The sequence below is a fragment of the Rhyacophila brunnea genome, unplaced genomic scaffold, assembly GCF_057557595.1.
Source record: "Rhyacophila brunnea isolate RB1 unplaced genomic scaffold, BYU_Rbru_1.0 scaffold_22, whole genome shotgun sequence".
NCBI classification, from domain to species: domain Eukaryota; kingdom Metazoa; phylum Arthropoda; class Insecta; order Trichoptera; family Rhyacophilidae; genus Rhyacophila; species Rhyacophila brunnea.
In genome coordinates, this window is record NW_028232882.1 from 21,931,008 (window position 1) to 21,957,974 (window position 26,967).

Below are 26,967 nucleotides of genomic sequence, written 5' to 3' on the forward strand. Positions count from 1 at the left end.
AACCGCCAAATTTAAAGATCTGTCTAAACTTGTACAAAAAAAAATAATTCCATCCAGATACCATGAAGAATATTTGACAATGGGGCATCACAGTGCAGTTGGTGATACACTGAATGAAACATACGAAGAAGATGAGCCACCTAATAATTTATAATGTTATATTCTATGGATTCTTAACTATAATACATTATTTTTTATAACATAATTCTTGTTTAAAACTTTTAGTAAAACACAGCATTAGTTTTTAATTATAAGGTACCTACCTACCTATATGACTTATTGTTTTATTAAGATATCATAATTATATTTCTTTTGAATTTGTCTTCCTTTTTAACAATTAAAAAAATATGTTAATAATTATAAATTTGTTTTATTTGTAATTTAAAAATATATTTAACAAAATGTTATGTTTATGATAAATAAAGTCAAATGATGTAACCCATAAGATATCTCCTATCAAAATGAGATATTGACAATAACTGAACCATCCAATTGATGTAACCCTCATTTTCTAATTTGAAACATTTTTTATGTAAAACTGGTTTAAAATACATATGTTTTAGTAAATAATAAATACTTCAATAATTAAAATCGTATTAATTTTATTTTTTTTATATACCTCATAATAGAATATTTCCGATAAAAACAGTTTTTACTCTCTCCTGAACAATTTCAATTTTGAGGGTTACATCAATTGGCCAAAACACAGTCGATATAAACTTGACTTGACTAGCGACTAGCTTAAACGATCAAAAAAAATTGTACTTGATAGAAATAATACTGAAATGTCATTTTGACATTCATATTGATTTCCATAGTAACGCACGTATATGTTAATATTTTAGTTGCTAGGCCCCAGACCTAGCAACCAATAATAGTGGATAGGATTACGGATTTCTTCCGAAATAACTTTTCATACAAAACAGAATTAACTAAAAATGAATTCGATTCTACTTAAAGATGGCATTAAAAAAATACATTGGCATCGTGTCTGATATATTCTAAAAGTTTCAAATGTCTAGCTAGTCGGAAAGTTAATTAAAAATCGATTGCAAGATTTGTACCGGATAAACAACCACTGGACAAATAAGAATACGACCTAATAAAAACGTTGTAATAATTTGGTACATCTTATCATTTTCAGCACAAAAAACTGTTTGTAAAATTATAGTTGTGCATGACCTCTAGTTCGCCCATCTATGCCATCTCTATTTTATTTTTTATTTTACTCAATCACCTCATAAGAACTTCATACCTACAGTGTGCACTACTGATTTTTTTGTGAATTGTGGTTAATAAATGGGGATAATATTATGGCAACTCAATATTAAAACTGAAACAAAAGTTATTCAATAAGTATTATTTTATTTCTTCTAAACATTTGAAAAAGTTTACAAAAATCATACCGCAACCGTTGTATCATGTCATACACACTTCACTTATAAAGAATTGGTATTTGAGCCATTGCGGGAAACGTGCACGCGCAGCTTACTTCCCTCCCCAGCCCAGGAAACTCTTAACGAATCCGGTAACTCCAGCTGCCTGTTTCTTGTCGGAACCTATCTTGTCATCCAAAGATGGAAACTCAACAAAGTTGCATGCCAGATCGAAGAACAGAGGTTTGCAGGGAATGGGTTCCATATCGGGTGGCAATTTGAACACATTGGGACTCTTGGTTAGCAACTGCGGGTCTTCTGAGTATTCAGTCAGCCGATCCGTCAGCGGTTTCTTATTCTTATAACGTTTGCTGACTGTTGTCACCGCGTCGTCTTCCTCCTCGGCCAAGATAGACTGTGCGTGCGCTGAACACTGGCAGCCTTTAACACTCTTTTGCAAAGCAATCAAATTATCTTTCAATTTCTCATCTTGCACTTTCTGGGAGAGGGCTTCACCTGCGTACGTGTTCGCTTTTTCGTATAGTGCTATGGCTTCACTCCATCTTTTGAGAGTGACCAAAACCTCGGCAATGTAGAAACATCTAAATGCCTTATACGTTTTGGCGAATGTTTCGATTTCCGTTTGATAGGCAGTGTCTTCTTCGAAGCCTGGAAGAACCTGCATCTCGATCACATTTTGAAGAATGATCTCATAGTGACGTGTCAGGTCATGAGGTCGTACCCTTTTCCCATCGATCGACGTCTTATTTGCTATGGCTTCCTTGGCTTGGTCTACGAGATATTGATTACGTTCAATAGTTCTGCTGAGACGAATGTACGTCATGTAAGCCAGTAAATTTTGTACACCGGGCAGAGGGGCTCCGGTCGCAGATCTGAGCTTTGGATCGGCTTTGATCTCGTCTTTGAGCGCGGATATGGCATCTTTACAATCCATGAGAGCGTTCTCAATGAGTTGAATCTTGGCTTGGTGGTTGGGAGCTCTGAGCACAGTCTTGTCGAGGTCCTGCAAAGACAGAAGAAAGAGTCTTGTTCTCTCTGGGCGAACTGCAATACGACGTCCCCGCCATTCCACTTCTTGCAAAGAGCCAGCGCGGCTTTCTCTGAGAAAACAGAACAAAACATACTAAGTTAATTATTACATGGTTTCAAAATTTATACTATCAACTTAAATGTACTTGATGGAAATTGAAAAAAGTTATTCAGTTATGATCTGTTTTACCGTTTATGTCAAGTATACAACTGATGGAAGTTTATATGCCCACATATTTCATTTTTAATTATCAACTATCCTTGTAAATCAGTAGAGTGATGCCACAGTGGGTGCCTCTAAAGCCGTGGGTGAGGGCTCAAGTCCCGTTTGTGGACATCTGGTTTTTTGCCAATTGTGTGTTTGATAGGGCCCAATGGGTAGTGGAAATTGCCAACAACTAGCAAAATATAGCAAGTGTACCTTCTTTACAATACAACCTCAATGGATGCACATGCTGCCAACTTAAATACATTATAATTACCTAGCTTGTGCCATGAGCATGTCTAAACTGTCATCCATCCCTTGTCCTCGCATTTGCAATAGATCATCAATGGCCGTCTCGTCGCCAATGTTGTACGCACAGTAACGTAAACTAGGAGCCAACTCAGCAATCTGTCATTAAATAATAAAAACATGTTATTGTTTGGTGGTAGGGACTCAAAAATTTTGCGATCATATGATATAATACATTATTATTACGTTATGTGCTGTCACTGTAAGCTGCCGCTACGGGAAAAAGGTGTGTACTGTCATTTTTCTTGGTATTTAAAGACTGATGCTCCCATCCCATAGCATATTATTTTGAACCTTTAAACGAACATTGCCAGTTAGCAAAATCGCCAGAACAACAATCGAGTACCACGCTACGTCAACAACCTCATGACTCAATGAACGTTTTTTATTCTGTTCTGCATGCCTACACAATTTCGACTCACACAAAACGCGCACTCTATATCTCTCTAATATGATCATATGGGCCTCCACAAAGTAAAAGTTTGTATTAACAGATTTTCGTTTTTTTTACGAGTAATGGATGTCAGCCACTTGCTCAACCTATTAGGTCCATACCCTGACTCACACACAAATTGAAAAACAATATGTGTACTTGCCAGACCCAGGATTCGAACCTAGGACCCACGGCATTATAGTCCAACGCTATAATATACTAATAAATTAGAGTTGGCACTTTCCATAATTATATTTATGGAGATAGTGATCAGTTAAAATATTCTGTGGAATGACGAAACCATAGACTTAATTTGTCGCTGTACCAGCATGTGACAGCACGTAACGTTATCATAATGTAATCACAGCATTAGAGTACAAACACATATGAGCATTTCTTTTTATAGACACGTCTGCTGTGTCCATGACCAAATTTATACAACATGATTGATTACTTGAGCCAAGGTGGTCACACCCCACTGTATTGTGTCATTTCCCGTTTTGGCTCAAATGTTACTGTCACTTGTTGTCAACATTTTTTATTCTAATTGTTTTGTCATGTTCTGTTTTGTCACTGTTCTGTTTTATCATGGAACCAGCATTTATGAGATACAAGAGGACACCTTCAAATCAATTAGCACATTTTTTTTAATAAAAAGTTAATTAAACCTTTTTAATTTTTATATTGTCCCTCTAATTACGTTGTCAGTTTTTGTAAAAATGTAAAATTGGGGTTTTACTGTAATATAACCTTGAAAACAAACAAGAGTAAGAGATTCACAATGAAATAGTAAAGTCCCCCCATTACCTTTTGTTTGTAAATAAGCTGTTCATCTTCCGATAGAGTAGCGAGTAATTTTTCATAGACGACTTGAGCTAGCTTGAGATTTTCAGCGGCCCTCTTCCACAGCTGCAGTTCGAAGTGAAGTGAGCCGTGCATCCACGCTACGTAAGCCTGCGCTTCCAGTTTAGTACGGGCATCGCAATTAGGACTCTGCCGATAAATATTCATATTACAATTTTTACAATTGATTTACAACATACTAAAGTAAAGAACGATCATGTTTAAAATATATGTTTGAAGATAAAATTAAGAACAGGAAAACGGCATTCGTTCCCTTGTATTAAGGTAAATGGTCCACCCGCCAATGTCACCTAGCAGAAAAATATAATGCTTGCAATTTACAATTTAAATATAAAACGTTATAAGATGTGAATTCATTAACCGGTTCTATGCCTTCAGCGAGTTTTCTCGCTCTATGAGGCTGTGATCGACAGGTTACACATACAAGATTCGTGAGTTATCTTGTCCGACATTAAACTCAAATTGCTATCAATCGCTATCGAGAAGGAGATTTGATAGGAGAATGAGAATATTACTAAAATGAATGATTAAATTAGCTGCTAGTTATTTTGCATTGCAGGTAAATTATTGTAAAAATTTCACACTTAGGCTCTGAGATTAAAACAACATGCAGTAGTGTAACAATATGGGAGAATTCTTGTTTATTCTCCCAAGGAACAGAACTATCCGTCATTAGTAACGCCAATCGGGAGGGCAATAACTGTGTTCAATTAAATTGCTTCGGATATTGATATATTCCACTTACGAGACAGTAAGTTTAGGTGTGTTGTTTTATAAGATTTAAAAATCCAGTCTAAGTTCACTCAGGGTGGCTCGATGTACTTTTTTTCCTAATATTTTTCACTTCTTTTTTCTTTTTTTTTATGTCATGTTGTGAACGCCTTGAATTTGTAATCCGTCATGTTCATTATATGAAAAATAAATTTGAATTGGAGTAGATATTATTTAAAATTCCATTAATATTCTCAATCATCTTTGCAATATATTAGACACTTTAGATACTAAAAACATTTTCGAATCGTTAACAAACGTTTATAATACAAAGATTTCGATAGGTTATTCCCTTATATTAATCTTAATTCTTTGATAGCATTGCTTGGTTCGTAAAGAGACATACATCACACAACTGCTGGAGCTGGAGAGCATAGCCGCAGGCCTTGCGCATCCTGGCGACGAGTCGGTATTTCTTGCGGGGCTCGGTGTTGGCCTCCTGGCGTAGCTGCATGGCATATGCCCAGCAGCGTTCTGCCTGCGCCAGTGGGGTGTGCAACAGACGTTCGTCCGCCTTCGACCCGGCCAACAACGCACAGGTCACATCCTTGCGCTTGTAATGCCGGCGATCGCCCTGCAAATTAAGATATGGGCAACAGGGATTGAAATATCAGACAGAATTTAAAAGTTGGGGATTTTACGGTTCTTGATTCCTCAGAAACAAGAAATTTATTTTATTTTAAAATATTTTATACAATATTTTTACCAAAGTAGGAAACTATATAATTTACTATTCTTGCTTACAAAACGTAGTTATTTGATAGCTGTCAGTTGTGTTGCAATGTTTTGCCACTAAAAGTAAGTAACAAGTAAGCAATAAGGTAACAAGTTGATTCATTACTTACTAGGTATTCAAATATTGCCCCACAAGTGACTAAACCAACTTATTGAAATATGACAAATTAGGCGTAATTTTGCCATACATATTAGATTATTAGAAATTAAATTGGAATTTCCATAGATTGTAGCATATTTTAAATTTAGAAACTGTCACTCTCTTGTTAACATAATAGTTCATATAAATTATATTTGATAAAAAAATCAATTCTGGAAACGTAAATTTACACCTTAAATTAAAATCGAAAGCAGATTTTCATAAAACTGTATTAACCGATTTAATATTTGAATCACAAGTACAAATTTGACGCTGTGTCTGCTCGAGACAAAGCGTTCCATAATGTGGAAGTTGTCATGGAAGATATATTACAAGTTTTACTTGAAACTCAGTAGCAGGGTTTTCATTTAAAGGAATTGGATATGGAGGCAACGAGAGAATGTAACAAACATAAATTACGATTGAGAAAATAATTATTAATATGTGTATTTAATGTCATTTGGTTTGCAAGATTCAAACACATTACCAATTAGACGACACCAGGAATTGAAACTAGGCATTTTTTATTTCCCGTATTGCTTTCATCTCTAGACCAGATTTACTATTGTCAAACAGGTATTGTAAACTGAAGACTGATATATGATCGAGAAGTGAAACTGATTCAGATAAGAATTGAAACAAATTGAACCTGCCATGTCCGCTAATTATCCAATTGTTTAATATTACTCTCTTTCCGGGTCCATTTGATGTTGAAGTGTGCTGGAATAGTCATACCTAATTGAAGGAATAGTATAATTGATGTCAGTACCTGTGGAAGTTTGAGGAGCTTCCGCAACCGTCTTATTCTCCGTGAGCAATATCCACGATATCTCTGATAGTCTCCATGCCTTAATCCATGATGCTGTTGAGCATCCTTGATCACGTGCAATACTGATAACACATTGTTGAGGAAAATCTTGGATAATTATTTGGTGGTGCTGACAAACAAACATTAAAGCGCCTGTACACATGCATGGATTCACTTGCAGCAATAGTGTGTATTTTAAACTATCGCGATAATAACTGATTACACGTACAAGTGCCAACTGTCTCGCCAATCGCATTCGGCAAGAGTAAGCGAGACGCGATCTTGTCATTAATATAGTACTATTTGACAGGTCATGAAAATCGGTTAAATTCAAAATGAGTCGCAGATATAAAACAAATCCCAACTGTCGCGTGAAAATTCCGAAGCTTCTGAACTTTTTTGATTCATGCATGCAATTTTGCAACTTGCATGATAATACATGTTTACACATTCATTTTCTTGCTATTGCTGCGATAATACGTACTGTCACCAGTAAATCCATCCTGTTGTGTTGTGTTGAAGGTTTCTTAGAATATACGGAAATGTCAACAACGATTTTCTTTAATACAAATAATGATTCAATTGATTTGTCATAAAATTTAAAAGGGGGCCTCGAAACAATTCAAAGTCTTACAATTATTAAACTATAAAATTCTTACAAGGTGCATATTTCTCACAGTTAATTATTAAAAAAATAAAATATTACCTAAAATGTAACAAAATCATTACGACTAACATCAACGGTGCCCATATACGTACACAAAACAGATAAGCATGTATTTGTACACAAAAAAAAATAAACCACTGCGTCCATGGCCCCCATAATGTGGGGGGGGGGAGGCTAACAGGGCTCTAGCCTGGGGGCCCGGCTTAGGAGGGGCCCGGCGTGGCGGGTCGACCAGTTAAATGAGATAAACACACCACAAATTTTCTCTAATAGTAATAAAAGTCGCCTGCGGCTATTTCGCATGTAGAATTATATTTTAGAATTATTTTTAGTATGTTTCCTGACTAATTAATAATTACAAGATAAAAAGAACTTTTTATATACAACGTTTTTAAATTGTCTGTTGAATCATATAAACTTGACTTGACTATCTTAAACGATCAAAAAAAATTGTACTTGATAGAAATACAGAATAATGAAATGTCATTTCATATTGATTTCCATAGTAACGCACGTATATATTAATAATTTAGTTGCTAGGACCCCCTGGCAACCAATAATGGTATCGAAATAACTTTTCATACAAAACCGAATGAACTGAAAATGAATTAAATTCTACTTAAAGATGGCTAAAAGTATTAAAAAAATGCATTGGCATCGTGTTCTGATATATTCTAAAAGTTTCAAAAGTCTAGCTAGTCGATCGATTGCAAGATTTGTACCGGACAAATAAGAATACGAGCTAAGAAAAACGTTGTAAAATGACTATTTATCCAATATGGTGACGGGTAATAATATGTTACTTGGCTATCACAAAAGGGAGTCGCGATCAGTGCTTCATAATATTGTTGGTGTTTTGTAAAAAGGGCGAATTAACCAAAATGCTATTTTACAGGAGGATTTTAAACTTTTGACATTTATTTATTAATTACTTACATGTGGATTATAAATGTCTAACAAGATTATAATAAAGCTTAGAAAGACTACTGTCTTTATATTAGGCTTTATAATAATAATATTTTAAAAAGCTTGATATGTCACATTCGCTTTTTATCCATAACACTTTGTGGATTATGATTATGGCCCTTATGATTATGGTTAGTACGGTATAGGTTAAGTACTTTCCTGTGGAGATACAAATTCGCCGTTTTTTTTCCCAAATTTCCCCAAAATGGTTGATTCGCCCTTTTTAGAAAACACCGACGAATATAATGTAGAATACTGCCAATTCAAGTGGATTTACTTATTTATTTAAAAATCGCTAAAAATACACGGAATATCCTTTATTTCACACAGAACCTTGTAGTTTCGCGGAATAGCATTTGGAGAACATTACACTGCCCTTAACCTTAGCGATAAGTCGGGGGCCCGCCAAACATCATGGCCTGGGGGCCTGCTTCAGGGTGTAGGGGCCATGACTGCGTCATCACTGGCATCAACAATAATAATTACTTTTTGTAAACTAATGTGATTTATGGTTTTTATTTTATTATTTATCGTGGGGGGCATTAAAATCAGTCAGGTCTACACGTCCCTAAACCCGCCACTGGGAACTGTGCAGACAGTTCAGTTATCCAACTGTGCTTGCTCTAATGCAGTCGTCAAGGTAATGGACCTGGCGCGAAGGTAATTTAAAACTTTTTAAGAAATTTGGTTGTTAGCTTTCGTCTAATCCATTGGGTCCATACCGTGTGAGACAACAGGACTCAGCCGTGCAAATCAAACCCATGGCGCAAGAGCCAAGGGTGCTAGCCACTGCACCATGGTGGACACTTACCAACAAATAATCCAATACAAATACTAAACTATTTAGAAATACATTTGGTTATAGTGCCGCAGATGACCGCATGACCATTTATCTTCTTTTTTTTGGTGGAAATAGTTTATCCCATGTAGACAATTATATTAAATACCTTTTTCTGTTGGCAGAGATGTTTTTCGATCCAATAATTGTTTATTTAAAGTTTGATATTTTCAAACATTTCGATATCACACAGTAAGGTTGGGTTAGGTTAGATTGGGTGTGATCTAAAAAGAAAGTTATAAAAAGTCATGCGGTCATCTGCGGCACCATTACTATACATTTTTACAAAGTAAAAGATAAATCAGTGATAAAAAAAATATGAAACATGTATTTTTAACACTGACCATATGGACAATCTCAATGTGAAAAATATACTTTTCACAATTAATTATCCATACAATCAACTTTTGTTTATGGAAAAGCATGACAGAAAAGTACATCACGAATACCTTGGCTCAGGATCGAAGTATATGAATATGTTAATTGAAAATAAAAGCCATATGTGACAGTTTCTCGTACCCAGATTCCAGCTCTATTTTATTATTCAAATAATATTTAAAGATCAAAACTGAAATAAGACACTAAAATTTAAGTATGCATTATCATCAATTACTTAATTAATTTCATGTTTGTTGATTATTTTTCGTATTGCATGGATAGTGTGTCACGTGCTAAAAAGGTGTAACATAAAATAACAAGTATTTAAAATCACGAAAGGATACTCTCCAAAGTGAATATCTTCGGAGTTTTGGAAACTTCCTCGACTTCTGTGGGCACATCTTCACCTTCTGGTGGAATTATTTCAGGAGTTTCCTCAGTAACGGTCATCACTGAAATCTATTATGAATGTTTATTTTATAATATTGCAAATTATAAAGTAAATGTTACAAATACACTCATTTTACGTATTCTACCAGACGGCGACAAATTTTGACGTTTCTCCAATGTCCAACTTTCATAGGCAACGTGGCCGGGCAAACTATGGTAATTTTATGGTTGAAATGGGGATACTAGGAATAATATTATTTTAAAATATTAAATCAATCTTTGTAGTTTAATAAGTAATATTCAATTTTATTAATTTATGAAATTTTCATTGACTGACGCTTAGATAATATTTTTGGAACTTTATCTCATACAACCTTATTAAATATAACTAATCTTTAAAAAAAATCACTTGTTTGACGAAGTCAGGGAAAAATTGTTGATATATTGCTGGCAACTATAAGTTTAAATGTCATTTGACTGGAATGTGTCAGAAAAAGAATGACAAAATAACCTTGTATAATTTGAATGAGTGATGAATAGTGCAAAAACTTGATATCAGTAACTTGTCACCGTGTGTTCTTTGTGTACATAACAAACCTGTGTAGGTAATCTTTTTTTCACAATTTATTGTTACAGTGATATTAATATTTTCGAAGTTATACAGTTCCAATTCATTAGACGAAAACAATATTATTATTATTTTTTACGCACCTTATTTTAATGACATTTTTACAATCGATAATATCCATCGGTGCGATAGTGGATTATCAATATCATCATGGTTTATCATTTTCAGGCTGTTAGATGGGTGAAAATGGGTAAAAAACTAAATGGAGCGAAAATGGGTGCCGGATTTCATCCCGAAGTTGAGTCGCCGACTGACCATTCGCAGAATTCTACTGCGCCAGTCGACGAATACGACGATGACACAACTTTACTGATTGGTGTAAACCATGACATTGAAACAGCGAATCAAATGAGACGAAATGTAAGTAAGGAATCATACATATTCTTCTGGTTCCTTTTCAATCACTGAAGGTTAGAACCCAACTCTTGAAAATTCTGCTCATCAGTTTGCCACTGGCGAGTAACACAAACTAGTGAATTACTTCATGATGTGTAAATTCAAATAGTCTATGCCTCATGCTGTCCTTACTTGCCTGCCCATGCAACCGACAAGAGATGCCAGTTCACACTGCTACGTTGACCGCACTTCCACCAGGGGATGATTAACTTCTAGGAAGTAGGAAGTCATCAACGTACAATGGAGTTTATTGTACACCATAGTTTATAGTACCAGTATTTTGTACTTAGTAGTTTTCACTCCATTGCGTTGATTAAATATTAATAGTTTTTAGTATAGTTTCAATCATGTCCCCTCTGCAACATCTTGTTTCCAGGGTTGCCAATACGTGGACGGGTGCAATTTTTATTATTCTTTGTTTCAATTTCAGAACTTGTCTTCAAATTATGATAGTGCAGACATTGACTCTACACTTAGAAAGCGAGTAACTGATAATGTGGAACCTGGATCTCTGAATATTATTTCGGCAAAATACCAGGTAATCTTTTTGTTATCTTCAATAATTTATGTTCGATACTTTTGTACAATAAATTGCGTAAACCTGAATATCTCCGAACTTATGCATACTGCACTTATTTGAAATTTGGGGGAAAATATCAAATTGTTACCATAAATCATTGACGCACAACCTTTTAATTATTTTCGAGCTGCACACAAGTCACTGGTTTGATCCACAGGCTTAGAAAACATACTATTTCTTTCTAATAGCATTGACCAATCGCGAGATTGCATCGTGTGTATTTATCTACGCCGGTCAGGCCTTTGGTGCGAGAGTTTTGAACATATTTATATTAACACTATACGGTCCGCGAATTTTCGCGAAGTACCTACACCAATATCCGGTACTTTTTAATGAAAATCAACAAATTTCGATCGCGAAGTTAAAAATGATATAACTTTTGAACCTATTGATATATTTCAATAAAATTTTCAGAAAATACTTAAAATATATCAATGCATCAAATTGTGTCATTTATTCAACAATTGTCAACCTCTGGCCCGCGTTCCATAAAGATAAAGTATATAATTCGTAAATTTTCGTAAATTGTATATTATATGTTATTAGATTAGTTCAATTTGATAAATATAATGTAAAGGAAACAGCCTATTGATATAAAGCATCACAATATATTATTTTTTAATTAAAAAATATAATAAAATATTCAAATACAAAATGTTTTACACCTCTATAGAATATGTATCAATTCATTTTTAGCGCTAGCTACTCATATCTCTGAATATCAAATATAATAAAATAACAAAGACTTCACACAAACTGTGAAGTGTTTAAAAATAAATGCACATTCATTCCCGAACGAACACTCACTAGTGATTTATTGGTTTTACGACTTTTATGGCCTAGCCGATAAAGGCAGTGCAGTGGCGTGCATCTTTTCGAGTAAATTCAATTAAATAAAATGCACGCATAATATACATTCCCACCGCTTATTACAATTTGGTATTATTGTAGGAATCGAGACAATCCAATAACAGTGCAGAGGCGTGCGTAAAAAAATCATATAACAAAATCTATGAGCAATAGGATTGTAAAACAAACATCTACATTCCACAAAAATATTTGAATCAACACTCAATTTTATGGATAATACCTTTATATAACTGGCTAGGCACGAAATAATTATTATCACACTAAAGCTGAAATTATTTGAAATAGTTTATAAAACTATGAATGTAAAATGAACTAACAACTAATATACTTTTTTTTAAATTATACGAAGAAAACCAATTACCAATATGTAGATGTAGAGGTACTTTACACTCTTTGGACATGTAAATAGTTTCTTTTCGAAGTTTATGTGAGGAACACACTTTACACTTTCTTCTTAAACGTTTATTAGTTGCGGAAATCCCCGGAAATATTTGATTGTGATTGAAAATTACACTAAAATCTCCGATATCTTCAGTCACTGGGAATATCTGACATAAAATCCGCATAGTTTTCCTCTGTTTAAAAACGAATGGTCCTCCATTTTAAAAAGTTTTTTTGGAGATAAAACTAATAAAAAATATATATCCTAGCTGAAATATACTTAGATTAATTATTTTTTCAATGAAATTAGTGCAATATAAATAATAATAGCTATTATTTATGCAGTTACACAAGCAATAATCTCCCGAAAAAATCGAACGAAAATGACAACGCGATACAAGTTCACATTTATAACTGTTCTCATTTTCAAGATAAAATTTCTATCATGGATGATGAAGCATGGTGGACGTTTCATGGGTAGTAAATCATTAAAGACAAAATATCAAATAGCACGCAATTTCATAGATAAAAATCGCGTTCATTTAAAAAAAAAGAATGCAGGTTCATAAATGGTTGACTACCACTGAAAAGGGTCGACAATAAAATTTCGAAGTTGAAGTGACGACACTGGAATATAACATTGAGTGTTTATTACCTTTTTTGTTTATGTCTCGTGATTCACCCGCCTAGAAACGGGCTTGTAACTAATTAAAAAAATGGTATAGGTACAAAAAAATACTGAATGGTATTACGTCCGCCATCTCTGTAAAAACCGCGCAATATTTTTTTTCCATCGTGCTTTTACTTCTTGCACATGTCATTCAACCATCTGTCGATAGATCTTGCAACCAAATATTAAATTTCATATTTATTTTTCACAGTTAAGATATGCCTATGTGAGGACGCCACGTAGGCGTCACCGGATCGTAACGTTCGGCTTGCAAAGGACGCCAATGTGGCGTTACCGGACCGTAAAGTGTTAATATATACATACTTTGGAACCCTCAGAAACAAACATATTAAAAAGTATACGTTTGAAAAATATTTCTACAGAGTGGAACTCGAACTTGTCTCTGATTCCGATTCCAAAAAATATGCTTTTATATTATGAAGATATAGCTGAAATATTTTTTTAGTAATGGTATGTTTCTGCGCTACTAAAAATTATACATCAATAACGAATGCTGCATTCTTAAGTCTTGTGTATTATTGAATTAAGTATCTATTCTATTATTTAAAACGAAAAGCTAAAATCTCTTATTAAGTTTTCCTCAATGTTTCATTACTTACCATAATATACCCATAGTGAAATGAACTTCCATGAAATTCGGTACATATGTGGTACTGCAGTGATATTGCATTCTATTAAAATTTGGGGGTGGTCTGCTACTCCAAACATGAGGTTTCCGTACAATATTCTTCAAAAATTTATACAAAAGAAATCTGTTATTGCACAATACATTTTGAAAGTTATCATGAAAGGATGAAAGGATTTAATCAGATTTCATGGAAACCTAGTCTTGGTAATTATTAGGCTATGCTAGTATTTATTTCACACATTTCATTTAGTCATTGGGTCGCTGATTATGCACCACTGCCCTAAAAGTTGTAAAAAATGTTTTAAATATGAGTCAAAAATGTTTTCCCCCTAGAAAAAGTCCATAATATATGCTGTGGATGCAGAGCATACCCAGAAATATAAATAACATAGTATGTCATAACTAGGGCCCGGATTTATATGCTAGTGCATGTTTTGTTAGGGTGTATGCACAGCTATGAGAGTTGCACAGAAATCTGTTTTGAAAGACACGGAATCCAAAAATAAAATTGTATTCAGCATATAAATGCATATTTGAGACGTTAGAGCATATTTGAGACATTAGTACATATTTCATAAATAAATGCATATTTTAGAGTTTTTTGTAAAAAACAGAATAGTATTTAGGAATAGTTAAGTGTGTCGTTTTTGTTTTGTAAGTTATATTTGATTTACAATTGCATTTATTATTTAATTATTTGTAATTGCGAAAAAACTATTTTTAAATTTGTAATTGATTAACTTTATAATATTCATTGTTTGTGTTTTTTTGATCTGCTATTGTTTTATGTTGAAAAATTATTAACTAGTTATTCGATTTTTTGTCAGTAATATCGGGTAAAGTGGGTATTTACATTTTATCCCACAAAAAATGTAAATTTTTAAGTGCATATTTCTTCGGTTTTAGTGCATATTTTAATGATTTTAAGTGCATACGTGCATGCATATAATCATGTTTTTGTTGCATATAAATCCGCTCCCTAGTCATAACATTGTTTAAAATACAGTATATTATCCATAATATGGATAATATATTTATTATGATATTCATTTGATTATCGATTATAGCATAGCGTATTAGCTATAATATTTTTTATTGTCTACTGTAAACTCTATCGAAATAATGACAGCTTCTTTTGGAGGCAGTCAACAAAATTTTATGTAGTTCCACTGAAAATTATTGTTTTTGATTCCAACAGCCACAATCGTGGATTGGTGGCTTCTGTTGAATCTGTTTACGGGAAAATATCCTTAAAAACGTCTTACCGTAAAGACTACTATGGATTTCAGCGCTTAATCGTATTCTACTTAGGGACTTTCTTGAATGAATGAGATTTTTGACGATTTCTTTTTCTAATGATCATAATATTATTACAGAGCAACTTTTAACGTTATAATGTTCCTGGTTATTATATCCACCCTGCATTTACATAGCATAATTTTGTAGGAATATATCACAGAACAGTTTAATAAATAGAATTCAGATAGACTATAACCCCAATACACTACATTTTGATGCAGGGTTGTGTAAGTGTCCTATGAAAATGAACCACACATTATAGACATGCAATTATTTTGAGTTTAGAATGACGTATTCTTGACACGTGTTTAAATTTATCCCATATTCTTTCACACTCGAGACCGGTTGCCTGTTACTCCACATCTGTTAGATATGTCAGTTCCCATTAACTCTGTGTTCCCTGGAATATATCTACAAAAATCTTATTCTTTCGACCATATTCGATCCTAATAGGATCATATGGGCCTCCACAGGGTGGAGGTTTGTATTGACAGATTTTGTTTTTACGAGAAATGGATGTCAGCCACTTGCTCAACCTATTAGGTCCATACTCTGACTCATACACAAATTGAAAAACAATATGTGTACTTGCCAGACCCAGGATTTGAATCTGGGACCCACGACGCAATAGGCCAACGCTTAAGCTGCGCAGCCATTGTGGGTTACAAAACTAGGTAGGTATTTTTTTAATTCAACATAATTTTAATTTATTATATTGAAATTTTTGTTCACTTAAAAGTCATTAAAAGTCTTAAAGTTAAAATGAAATAAAAATAAATAGTAAACCAGTGTTCATTTGAACATTCCATCGAGCCAAATGTTATCAATTTTATTGTGACTAATTAATATGACTTACTGGTATTTGTCGGAAATATGTTTTACTTTTTATTTTCGAAGGCAACAGCAATCAATGTACCATTTAAAATTGACTTATACACAAGTAATAGCTTAAACGGGTCGATAATACAATATATTGTATGCAACCATTAGTCACTAGTATAGCTCATTTTTTATTTTTGTAAATATAATAATTAATACTTTATTTTGCAAGTGTAACTTCTTGATAAGTGAATTCTTCGTTGCATTATCACAACGTTTCTTTGTTTATTTATTAATTTATTTTGTAGATATCCACTATTGTTGTTTTTTTTCTCTGTTGATCTGATGAAACTTTCAATGATTTTTGTCGAGTACCCTATTTTCTGAGTTAAGGTGATGTCTCTATGTAAAGTTGTTATCGAAAAATAGCTAGAAAAGTTTATTAATCGGTAAATATATATTCAAAAGTAATGAGAAAAATAAAATAAAAAATTTAAAGTCATCATGGAGTTCCATATTCCAAAAATACGTGTCAAATTCGGTACATTTGTATCGGGTGGCAAGAATGAATGACATAAGTTTAATTATCAAAATTACGATAAAAATATACGTAAATATATTACCTAGGAAAACGCTAAACGGAAATTGGAATTTATTATATCCTTATATCTTTTTTTTCAAATTTAAAAAACATCGATTTTGAGGTTAGAAAGCATGTAATTAAAATCGAAAAAACTCGGTTTGTACGCAATAACTGAGAAAAAACGGTTAGCGTTTCTATTAAAAATATTATTTATTAATTTTTAGGGTAGTTATTTAAATTTAATCTTGTATTTTTGTATATTAACTAATCGATAGTAAATAAAATTAATATATGACAAGACTTTTATCGACATGTGCTGCTAAAGCGGAAATAAATCGTACCATTTTTGAAACAATACTCGCATAGATTAAAAAATACACACACACACATACATTGAAAATAAAGGGTCGCCAGGTATGAAGACAAGCACTCTGTTAATTTTGCTCTGTCCATAATAACATTTTCGGTTTGCGATATTGGAGCATATGTCACAATGGACGATCATATATCAACCTCCACTTTTTGAAATAGTGTTGTGAAATTATTTCAGATATTTATTACTGTTTTGACGTACCTACCTTTTATAAAGCGATTTTAAAATAAATATAGTTTCATAATAATATAAAGAAAGCATACTTATGACACACATCAAATTTAATCTTTGTCTAGTGACTGTACAATTTCTCCATATTTATGTTAAGTGTTTAAAATGTTATAAGTAAATAAAATTCGTCTATTCACGTGGTAGTCGCGAAAATTATGAACAATATACAATGTTAAAAATAATAAGAATTGTTAAAATTTCTAGTCACAATATTAATCAAAGACAAATTAACCCGATCAAAACAGCCTCGACAAACTTCCACTTCTTTCTTTCACAACTTTTGTTCTATATGTTTATCCTGGATACAGCGGCAAACACATTTTGAAAATAGCCGATATACTGGATTATTTGTTAGTTTGGGTTAGTTTAAGTTAGATTAGGTAATCCTAACAAATAATCCAGTATATAGGCTATTTTCAAAATGTGTTTGCCGCTGTATCCAGGATAACCGACTTGTACCCTAACTTTAATTACATACATACTATTGTACTATATTTGGGCCATCAAACGTTCATTCCTGTCTACGGCCTTAAAATTATTATCTACGTGCTGTCAAAAAGTGGAGGTTGATAATTTAGTATGTAGAAAATAGAAGTTATTATTAGTCTCCGTAAAATATAGGGTAAAAAATTCAGTGAATGAACACATAAGAGGTGAATTTGAAAATAAATTAAATTAAAAACGATTAAATGAACTAAGAAAATTATAACAATAGGTAGGTACAATAAATTGTGTATAACCGTGGTATTACTAATTTTATGCCGTGATGCTTTGATAGTTGAACTTTTCATAATATTTGGATCACTATTTAGTTGCTCATTTATCTGCTACATCATAAAGTCGTAAATATTGTTTTTTTTATGAAGCAATCATAAATACAAAAAATTAAGATCTACTTTTCAATCATAGTAGATGCCTAGGAATATGGTATAGGTGTTGATAATTTTTAATTATTTATTCGAGATCTTCAGGGAATTACAAAAGTCCACACCTAGAAACCACTGGGCCAATAAGGTTTCTTTTTATATCTCCAAATCCATTTCACTTACACATTTATAGGTAAAATAAATAAAACTATCTTTTATTTTATCTTGCACTGTTCTTTAAAATCGACATTAGATTTTTTCAAAGAAATAACGTTCTGTCTTTTTCTTAGAATATTATGTAATCAGTGGTGCACTTACTTCAAATTCTAAATTTTTTTCTTACGTTTTACAATTTTTTTTTAAATTTGTCACTTATTTTGTCCTTGGGTTTGCTTATCAAGATTTGTTCGCATGTTTATTTACGTTTTTTCTTACCTCCAACTTCTTTTTTATTCAATTCGTTGCGTGTCTTACTTTATTCTTATCTCAGATATAGTTAGTTAGTTAATACAAACCGTCCACTCTGTGGAGGCCCATATGAACCCATTAGGATCGGACATGGTTGAAACGAAATGAATTGGGATGTCTATATAATATCGACTATATTGTCATAATTATAACTACAGTCGAACTCGGTTATTACAATCTCGGACATAGCGAGATCTCGGATGTAATGAGGAAACAATCGTTGACATTTGGTATATGATTTTCTCAAAACATTTTTATTCACTGTTATAACGAGATACTTATCGGATATACCGAGCTAAAATACTGGTAATATTGTGTTGATCGTAAACAATCGTTGGCATTTGGTATATGATTTTCTCCATACATTTTTATTCACTGTTATAACGAGATACTTATCGGATATACCGAGCTAAAATACTGGTAATGTGTTGATCGTTTAAAGACATTTCGACCCTAAGCAATAAAATCCGATCAGACAGGATGCCGCCGGGGACAGATTACGTTTATGACACTAGTTAAGTGTCTAATTGTTGTTTTCGCCGACAATAAAAATACCTATTCTCTGATATAACGAGTACCGCTTATAACGAGCAAATTCAGCCGGTCCAACCTTCCTAGTAATAACCAAGTAGGTACAACTGTATATTCCTTATTTTGTTTAATAATAATTCGAATGGCATTTGTTTTGCTATTCATTTAATATCATTCTTTTATTCCACCTCTAGTAGAAATTCGATGTAATTGTCAATTGTACAAGATTAAACTCAATCTTATAAACATTTGTACTTAAATGTTCATTTACTACTATAAATGAATTTTACTGTAGAAAAATATTTATATTAATTCGCATTGACAACGTAAAAAAATCTGGTTCATTAACTGGACAGGATACCCTTTTATTGCCACTGTAAAAAAAACTACGGTAAACAAAATGTAAAAATCATAAACATTTTAAATCAAATCAAATATACATGTTAGAATTGTAAATATTTTATGGGGTGAATATTAATTGTAAATATTTTTACATAGGTAAGTAAATATATAATAAATTTAAATGCATTTTTATCAAGCTTATGATTTTTAATATGTGGCGACACACAATATTTTATTTTATATTTTATTGCCATCTGGTTGCGATCGACGAAAGTTTTTAGTAACACATTTTTAGAAATTCATGGTAGATGCCTGTATATGCCTTTAGATGGCGTTGAAGTCACATTTGATCGTAAATTGAGGCAAAGAATTCGCCTTAAGCAACACTGAACAAAAACTAATGTTCCTATGTCGAAATATGCGTCAGAGTAAGATAGAAGACATATGAATAAACGACTTATGGAAGCTAGACATAAATCCAGGAAATATTGGTTTGAATGATGTGTAGGTCGAGGTCAGCGTAGGTCAAAATGGAGGTTTTATGGTATTTTCAGAGCATAACCGTGGACATTCCTTAAATGTTGTTGATAATCTATTTATATAATTTTGAAGCCTTATTATCCTTTATATTTATTTTAAACATTTGATGACTGCGTAAAGTATTTTTATTACATAAAATAGTATTCTTTTAAACCTCTCGCTCTAATGTTTTAGAATATAGTCATATTTCAGTACGTCCATTTACAAAACCATTAGTAAAATTAATATTAACATTATATAGTGACATATTTACAATAAAAAATTATATTTTATAATCTTTTTGATCCCAAATTTGACAAGAATTAGGCATTTTATTATTCAAAAAATGGACACGATTAACACATTTAAAGATAATTCTAAAGATACTGATTATAAGCTATGTCTTTGACCATTCAAATTTGAACACACCTACAAATAATATGCTGGCTAGTTTTTAAAATTCAACTAACCCTGTCCAAACTATACCATAATAGTTTAGGTATGATGTGGGTGATCTGATAAAAATAGTGCACACTTTTTCAGTCATACTTATTTGTTTTCCTTGAATTAAGAGTACATATTACAGACGATGTTGGTTAGTTTTTTTTAATTCATTAAGCCCTGCCTATACCAAAATATAATCGATAAAAAATATTCTTCTATCTCTAAAATATCTAAAATTGTGTATGGTTTAATGGCATAATTTTAGATATTTTATATATAAACGAATATTTTTTTACTATTATCTACTATGGATTGGATTAGGCAAGGTTTAGTTGATTTTTAAAAACTAACAAACACTATCTACATATTGTAGTCTTAGTTTATTGAAAACAAATGACTGGCAAAGTTTAGTATGCACTATTTATGTCGTATCTTAACAGCCTACCTCCACCTTTCACCACTGATTTCAAAGGTCAATATTAATAAATTTATTAATGTAGTATCATTTATAGCCAAATTTTTACAGCATGTCACTTGCTGAGATGAATTTTCTATCTCTCGTTCACAATGAGAACATCTATAATTAATAATAAAATACTATAGGTGTTTTCAAAATATTATATGTTATCCCATTTTTTTACATTCATGAAGTGCATGTCGAACAATTTGTGGAGTGGATCAACAATGATATTCGTATTCGCAAAGTGACAAGCTATGGTGTAGATACCAATTAGTATTTTGTATTATAATTTTGTTTAAAACACGGTAGGTATTGTTAAATATATATATTTGTAAAATATTCAGATAAAAGAGTATCTAATTGGCTTAATGTGCATTATTATTATTATAATATGCAAATCATTACGTAATTATTTAAATATGGTTGCTTGTTGATAATATTTAAGTACACTACCATTAAATTATATAATTTATTTAGGTCATGTGAGCGATAAACCGTCAATGGATTATTTATCAAAATACCTATTTATAACTTGGCAGATTTAAAAGACGTTACAAGTCATGGATATATCGATTGAGTGTGCTTGATGGAGGAAATTCATTTTAAATTAGATTTGACGCTTAGGAATTTGTTTAATGATTTCTACATCTTTAATATGTCCAGTGCACAAAACACGCCTGGCATGTGGCCATTAGATACATATACATTCACTGCTGACCAGTTGTTCGCAGATTCGAACATTACACTTTGAATATATAGGCGGCCTTCGGCTTTCGTACATAATTGGTTCTTGAAAATGTGTACGAATGTTGAATGTACGAAAGTAGAGCAATGTAAAATATGTGTAATTTAAAATATTTATTTATCAATGGGTATAATAAAGATAAAGAAACATAATAGCAAACAGGTGTTTTTTTATAAATTTATCAAGAGATAGTTGAATACCACCCTTTTTTATCTTTATCAAGAATTTTATAACATGCTATGGCTTTATCAATCACGACTGCATGGAAGCGCACATTTTTTGCATTATCAACAAAAATCTGAAATGTACGAAATAGCGAATTGTACGAAGTTAGGGCCGCCTGTACATGAAATGAATGATTGATTAATTAAACTGGCGCTAAGGTCCATTTAGGTCCATGGCCGACTGCACAACCATCCTCCAGGAGTCTCTGTCCAGAGCTTCTCTTTTCCAGTCGGTCACACCCAGCTTCGCTGCATCTCTGCTGACGGCGTCCGACCATCTCTTCCGAGGTCGGCCTAGAGGCCGGATACCCACTGGGACTCCTTTCTAGACCCTGTAGAGAGCTCTGCTTTCTTCGCACCTTACAACGTGACCGGCCCATCTCAGCCTTCTTGCCCTCAGAATATTTCTGATCTTCGGCTTGAAAGACTCGTAAAGTTCGGCATTCTTACGAATGCGCCACCCTTGGTCCTCTTTAATTGGTCCAAGTATTCTTCGGAGAATTTTGTTTTCAAATACTTGGATAGCCTTTTCTTGTTTCTTCGTAATGCTCCAGGTTTTGCATCCGTAGAGAACTATAGGTTTTACGATCACGTTGTATAACCGAAATTTCGTTTTTCTGGACAGCAGTTTGGACCCAAATATGCTCTTCAATGCAAAGAACGCTCTATTTCCACTCTTCAATCGGCAGGCAAGCTCTGTGTCAAGATCATTTTTTTCAGAGATCCCAGTTCCTAAGTACCTAAATTGTGCTACTTTTTCAAATATAGAATTGCCAATTACAATATTTCCTGAGTTTCGGTTTTTTCTCGACACTCTTAGGTACTTGGTCTTCTCTGCGTTAACCTGAAGATTAATTTTCTTTGCCGTGGCCTCCAATGCAGTGAAAATATCAACTATATGTGCCTGATCATCGCCCAGGATCACCAGATCATCTGCATAGCCAAGAACTTTATGGGATCCATTTAGGTCGACTCCTTCGTCACTTTTGAGAGTTTCTCTCACTGCTTTCTCTAATGCAAGATTGAAAAGCAAGTGATAGAGAATCGCCCTGCCTCAGCCCACCTGTCACCTCGAAGGATTCCGATACATCTCCTTGGATAAGTATCCTGCTTCGCGATCCTTCTGTACATGCCCTAACCAAATTGATAAGCTTTTCTGGGAACTGAAGCTCTTTCAATATTTTCCAGAGAGTTTCTCTATGCACATAGTCGTATGCAGTTTTGAAGTCAACGAAGAGACAGTGGACATCTTGGTTATATTCCCACCTCTTTTCTAGTATCTGGCGCAGTGTAAAAATCTGATCCGTTGTGCTGCGATTTCTCCTGAACCCACACTGATAGTCACCCAGAGCAGCTTCTGCATAAGGCAACATTTTTGCTAGGACAACATTTAAGAGAACTTTATACACTGTCGGTAGGAGAGATATGCCACGATAATTTGCGCAGTTGTGCTTGTCTCCTTTCTTGAGGATTGGGCACACCAGTGACTCTCTCCATTCGTCAGGTATTCTCTCTTCTTCCCAGATTTGTTTAAACAACCCCAGCATGGAGTTGAGAAGAGCTTCCACTCCGTGCTTGAGTAGTTCCGTGGGAATGTTGTCGTTGCCCGCCGCCTTATTGTTTTTCATTTGCCGAAGAGCTCCTTTGAGTTCTGCTCTGCTGGGTGGTGCAATAAGTGGTTCAGTTGTGTCTACAGTTGGAGATTCAAGTGAGATGGATAGATTGGAGCTTTGCAGTAAATCTTGGAAATGTGTTCTCCATACATTAAGAACTAAGTCCTTTTCCGCCACTATATGACCTTGTGGGTCTCGGATTGAGGACGTTCTTGATTGGAATCCTCTTTTCTCCAGATTGACTTCTGCAAAGAATGACCTTGTATTATTGGCCTTAGCTTCTTCTTCCATTTTCTCAAAACGGCGTTTCATAAAGGCTCTTTTACACTTTCTCAAATGATTTCGAGCTTCATTTGCCTTGTCTGTGTATTCCTTTAAATATTTCTCCTTTTGTGGATTTGTAGACAAAGGGTTTTTGCCGCTTTTCTTTCACCTACTACCTATCTGCCGGCACGTGTCATCGTACCAAGACTTATCAAATTGTTTTTTTGTTACTATTCCTAATGTACTTTCCGCCGCTTGATGGATGGCTTGTTTCATTTCTTGCCACCGGTCCTCGACATCCCGAGATATCGAGCCCTCTTCCCGTATTTGGATTCGATTAGAGACTTCCTTAATATAAGAGTCTCTTTTAGATAAGATATTAAGTTTTTCTACGTGGTATTTCGTCCTTATTTTGGGAGTTTTGCGGATGGTTTTCGAAAGTATTTCTTTAAAATTAGCTATTGACAAGTTGTGGTCCGTGTCACAATCTGCGCCTCTGTAACTTCTGATGTCTTCAATTGTTTTCCAATAAAGGCTGTCTATAAGAAAGTGGTCAATTTGATTGTGCGTCCTGCGATCTCTGGAATTCCAGGTGACCTTATGAATATCTTTATGTGGAAACATAGTGCTCCGCACAACCAGATTCTTAGCACTGCAGAAGAGAGCAACCATCTTTCCATTTTCATTGGTCGTGTTATGCAGGCTTTCACTTCCCAGTTTCGCGTTAAAATTCCCCAATACACATTTAATGTCATGCCCTGAAAGTCTGTCAAATGTTGCTTCAAGTTGTAGAATTCTTCCTTTTCGGTCTCTTCTGATGCTTCAGTAGGTGCATGTACATTAATTAAGGAAATGTTTGACCATCTTGCTTTGATTCGGAGTACACATATGCGTTCACTGATGGGTTCAAACGAGAGAACGCTGCTTACTGTCTCTTTGGCAACAACAAAACCTGTTCCAAATATATGTTTGCCATCCAAATTCCCGCTATAATAAATGACGTCTTGTCCAATGGCAATTTCACCACTATTTGGCCAGCGAATTTCCTGAATAGCGGTGATTTGGACCTTATACTTGTTTAATTCTTCCACTAGGTTTTGTGCTGCTCCTGTTCTGTATAGGCTTAGTACGTTCCAATATCCAATTCTTAGTCTGTTTTTCTTGCTGGGTCGTCTTTGTGAATTTGCCATTTGTCCAAGGCACGGTTGTTTAGTTTTGTGAACCCTGGTTGTTGTTTTACGGAAGTGGGTGGTTAGCCCTCTGCCCAACCCCCAACCTGGAGGGCTAGGTCTGTTGGTCCGCGGGAGATATTTTATTTTTCTCCTACCCTTGATTAGGGCATCTCCTATCCGCCACCTGGAGACGCGCTCTCTAGGGGTTACAGACTCCCCCGAGAGACATGAAAAAATAAAGTAAAGAAAATATGTAGGTAAGATAATTGTTACCTACGATTTTGTTAATAGTTGGCTACGTGACACTTATGAATGAATGAGCACAGACACAGTGTCAATAATATTATTTATTGTATTTATTTGTATAATATTATATAAATAATATTATTTATTGTTATTTATTGTCAATAATATTATTTCGAAATAATCATAAAATTTGCTGGCGTGAAATAGTGAAAAGCTTTTGTGAAATAATTTTTGTATCTAAATAAATACATGATGGCCGAGCGACTTAGGCGTCGGCCTATAACGTCGTGGTTTCCAGGTTCAAATCCTGGGTCTGGCAAATACACATTGTTTTTAAATTTGTGTTTGAGTCAGAGTATAGACCTAATATGATGAGTAAGTGGCTAACATGCATTTCTCATAAAAACAAAATCTGTTAATACAAACTTCCACGCTATGGAAGCCCATTTGATCTTATTAGAATCGGACATGGTGAAATGAAAAGAAAATATTAAATACCATGATCAAAAGACAGCCTATTATATGAATACGTGTATTAAATAAGGCTCTAAGTACCAAAAAGTAGTATTGCCTGTAGTTACAAAATACCGAGTCATTGCAGTAAAATTTCATGAAGCAGGCCTTTTGAAAATGTAGTTTTACAGTGTGAAGCAATCACGGCAGCTTCTATAATTTTGGTATTAAGAACTCGCAAGTGTCAACACACCATCGTCAGCTATTTTATATTGAATGCCATTGACCACTGCATTGCTACTTACACCATTATAAATAAAACACGCCAACGAACTTACAACGTCGACAGGTTTAATTACTTTGCTGTATTTTTTTGACTTGCTTGAGGCACTTAGACTTTATTTGAAGTTATTGGCGTTGGTATGTAGAACATTTTTCTATAAAAATGTCAGTTTTTATTATTTTGGTACTTAGCGCCTTAATTAATACCCGTATTCATATTTTCTTCCTCATAGTTTTGGATTTTAAATACCAGGCCTTGCGTTTTCTCTATTCTGAATACCTATTGTCATCTAACTATGTCATGACATTAATAATATGTACAATATATTTCAAAATATATTATGATGTTATCCATCATGAATGTTTATGTATGTAGGCTATTTCTTCATAGAATATTTAAAATGTTAACAGCTGTTGTATGGAGAAACAGTAAGTCATGACAATGTGTTGAAATTCTTAGAATATTTTAATCACAGTTAGATAAGAAAGTGACTAATGATTACTAAATTAAAAGAATTATTGACAGTTATTTCTAATCAATTTTATTAATATTATTAATTAATTTGTCATCAAGAAGAATTATTATCAAAACACTTCCTTTCTCAAGAATCCATATTATATCCATTTCCAATGTATTGTGTTTTGTTATCAGCAAATAGTTTATGCATTTGTTATAATTGATATATACCTACACTGTGTATATAATTGTAGTGCTGAGAATTAAACTAGTAGGAGTGACATATAATTAAAAAATGAGTTAGGAGCAGTTTTCACATCATATACCTATTTGTACTACATATAATAATTATGTAACACTAAAATAAATAATTATAATACATACGCCCGTGAAGCCAAGCGGATAATGCGTCGGTCTATAATGTAGTGGGTCCTGGGTTCGAATTCCGGGTCTGGCAACAAAACAATCACATA

At 33.5% G+C, this 26,967-nt stretch overlaps 2 protein-coding genes across 3 annotated transcripts in view; one reads left to right on the forward strand and one right to left on the reverse strand.

Annotated features, from left to right (window-relative positions):
* Positions 1 to 1,345: 1,345 nt before the first annotated feature.
* Positions 1,346 to 10,124, reverse strand: Srp68 (signal recognition particle 68). Its single transcript, XM_085949491.1, has 6 exons — positions 9,884 to 10,124; positions 6,652 to 6,773; positions 5,355 to 5,582; positions 4,181 to 4,366; positions 2,909 to 3,039; positions 1,346 to 2,497 (listed from the first exon to the last, which is right to left on the reverse strand). The coding sequence occupies exons 1-6, from the start codon at positions 9,987 to 9,989 to the stop codon at positions 1,489 to 1,491; spliced, it is 1,782 nt and encodes a 593-aa protein (XP_085805617.1). The 5' UTR covers positions 9,990 to 10,124; the 3' UTR covers positions 1,346 to 1,488.
* A 273-nt stretch (positions 10,125 to 10,397) lies between these two features.
* ClC-b (chloride channel protein 7) overlaps positions 10,398 to 26,967 on the forward strand; it is a 40,168-nt gene continuing 23,598 nt past the window's right edge. Inside the window, exons 1-3 of one of the 2 annotated variants that reach the window (XM_085949493.1) lie at positions 10,398 to 10,530; positions 10,726 to 10,917; positions 11,384 to 11,491. In XM_085949493.1, coding sequence (XP_085805619.1) covers positions 10,744 to 10,917; positions 11,384 to 11,491 — 282 coding nt within the window. In that variant the 5' untranslated portion in view covers positions 10,398 to 10,530; positions 10,726 to 10,743. Of the gene's footprint in view, positions 10,535 to 10,725; positions 10,918 to 11,383; positions 11,492 to 26,967 lie in introns of both variants that reach the window. The other variant, XM_085949492.1, reaches the window with a different exon arrangement.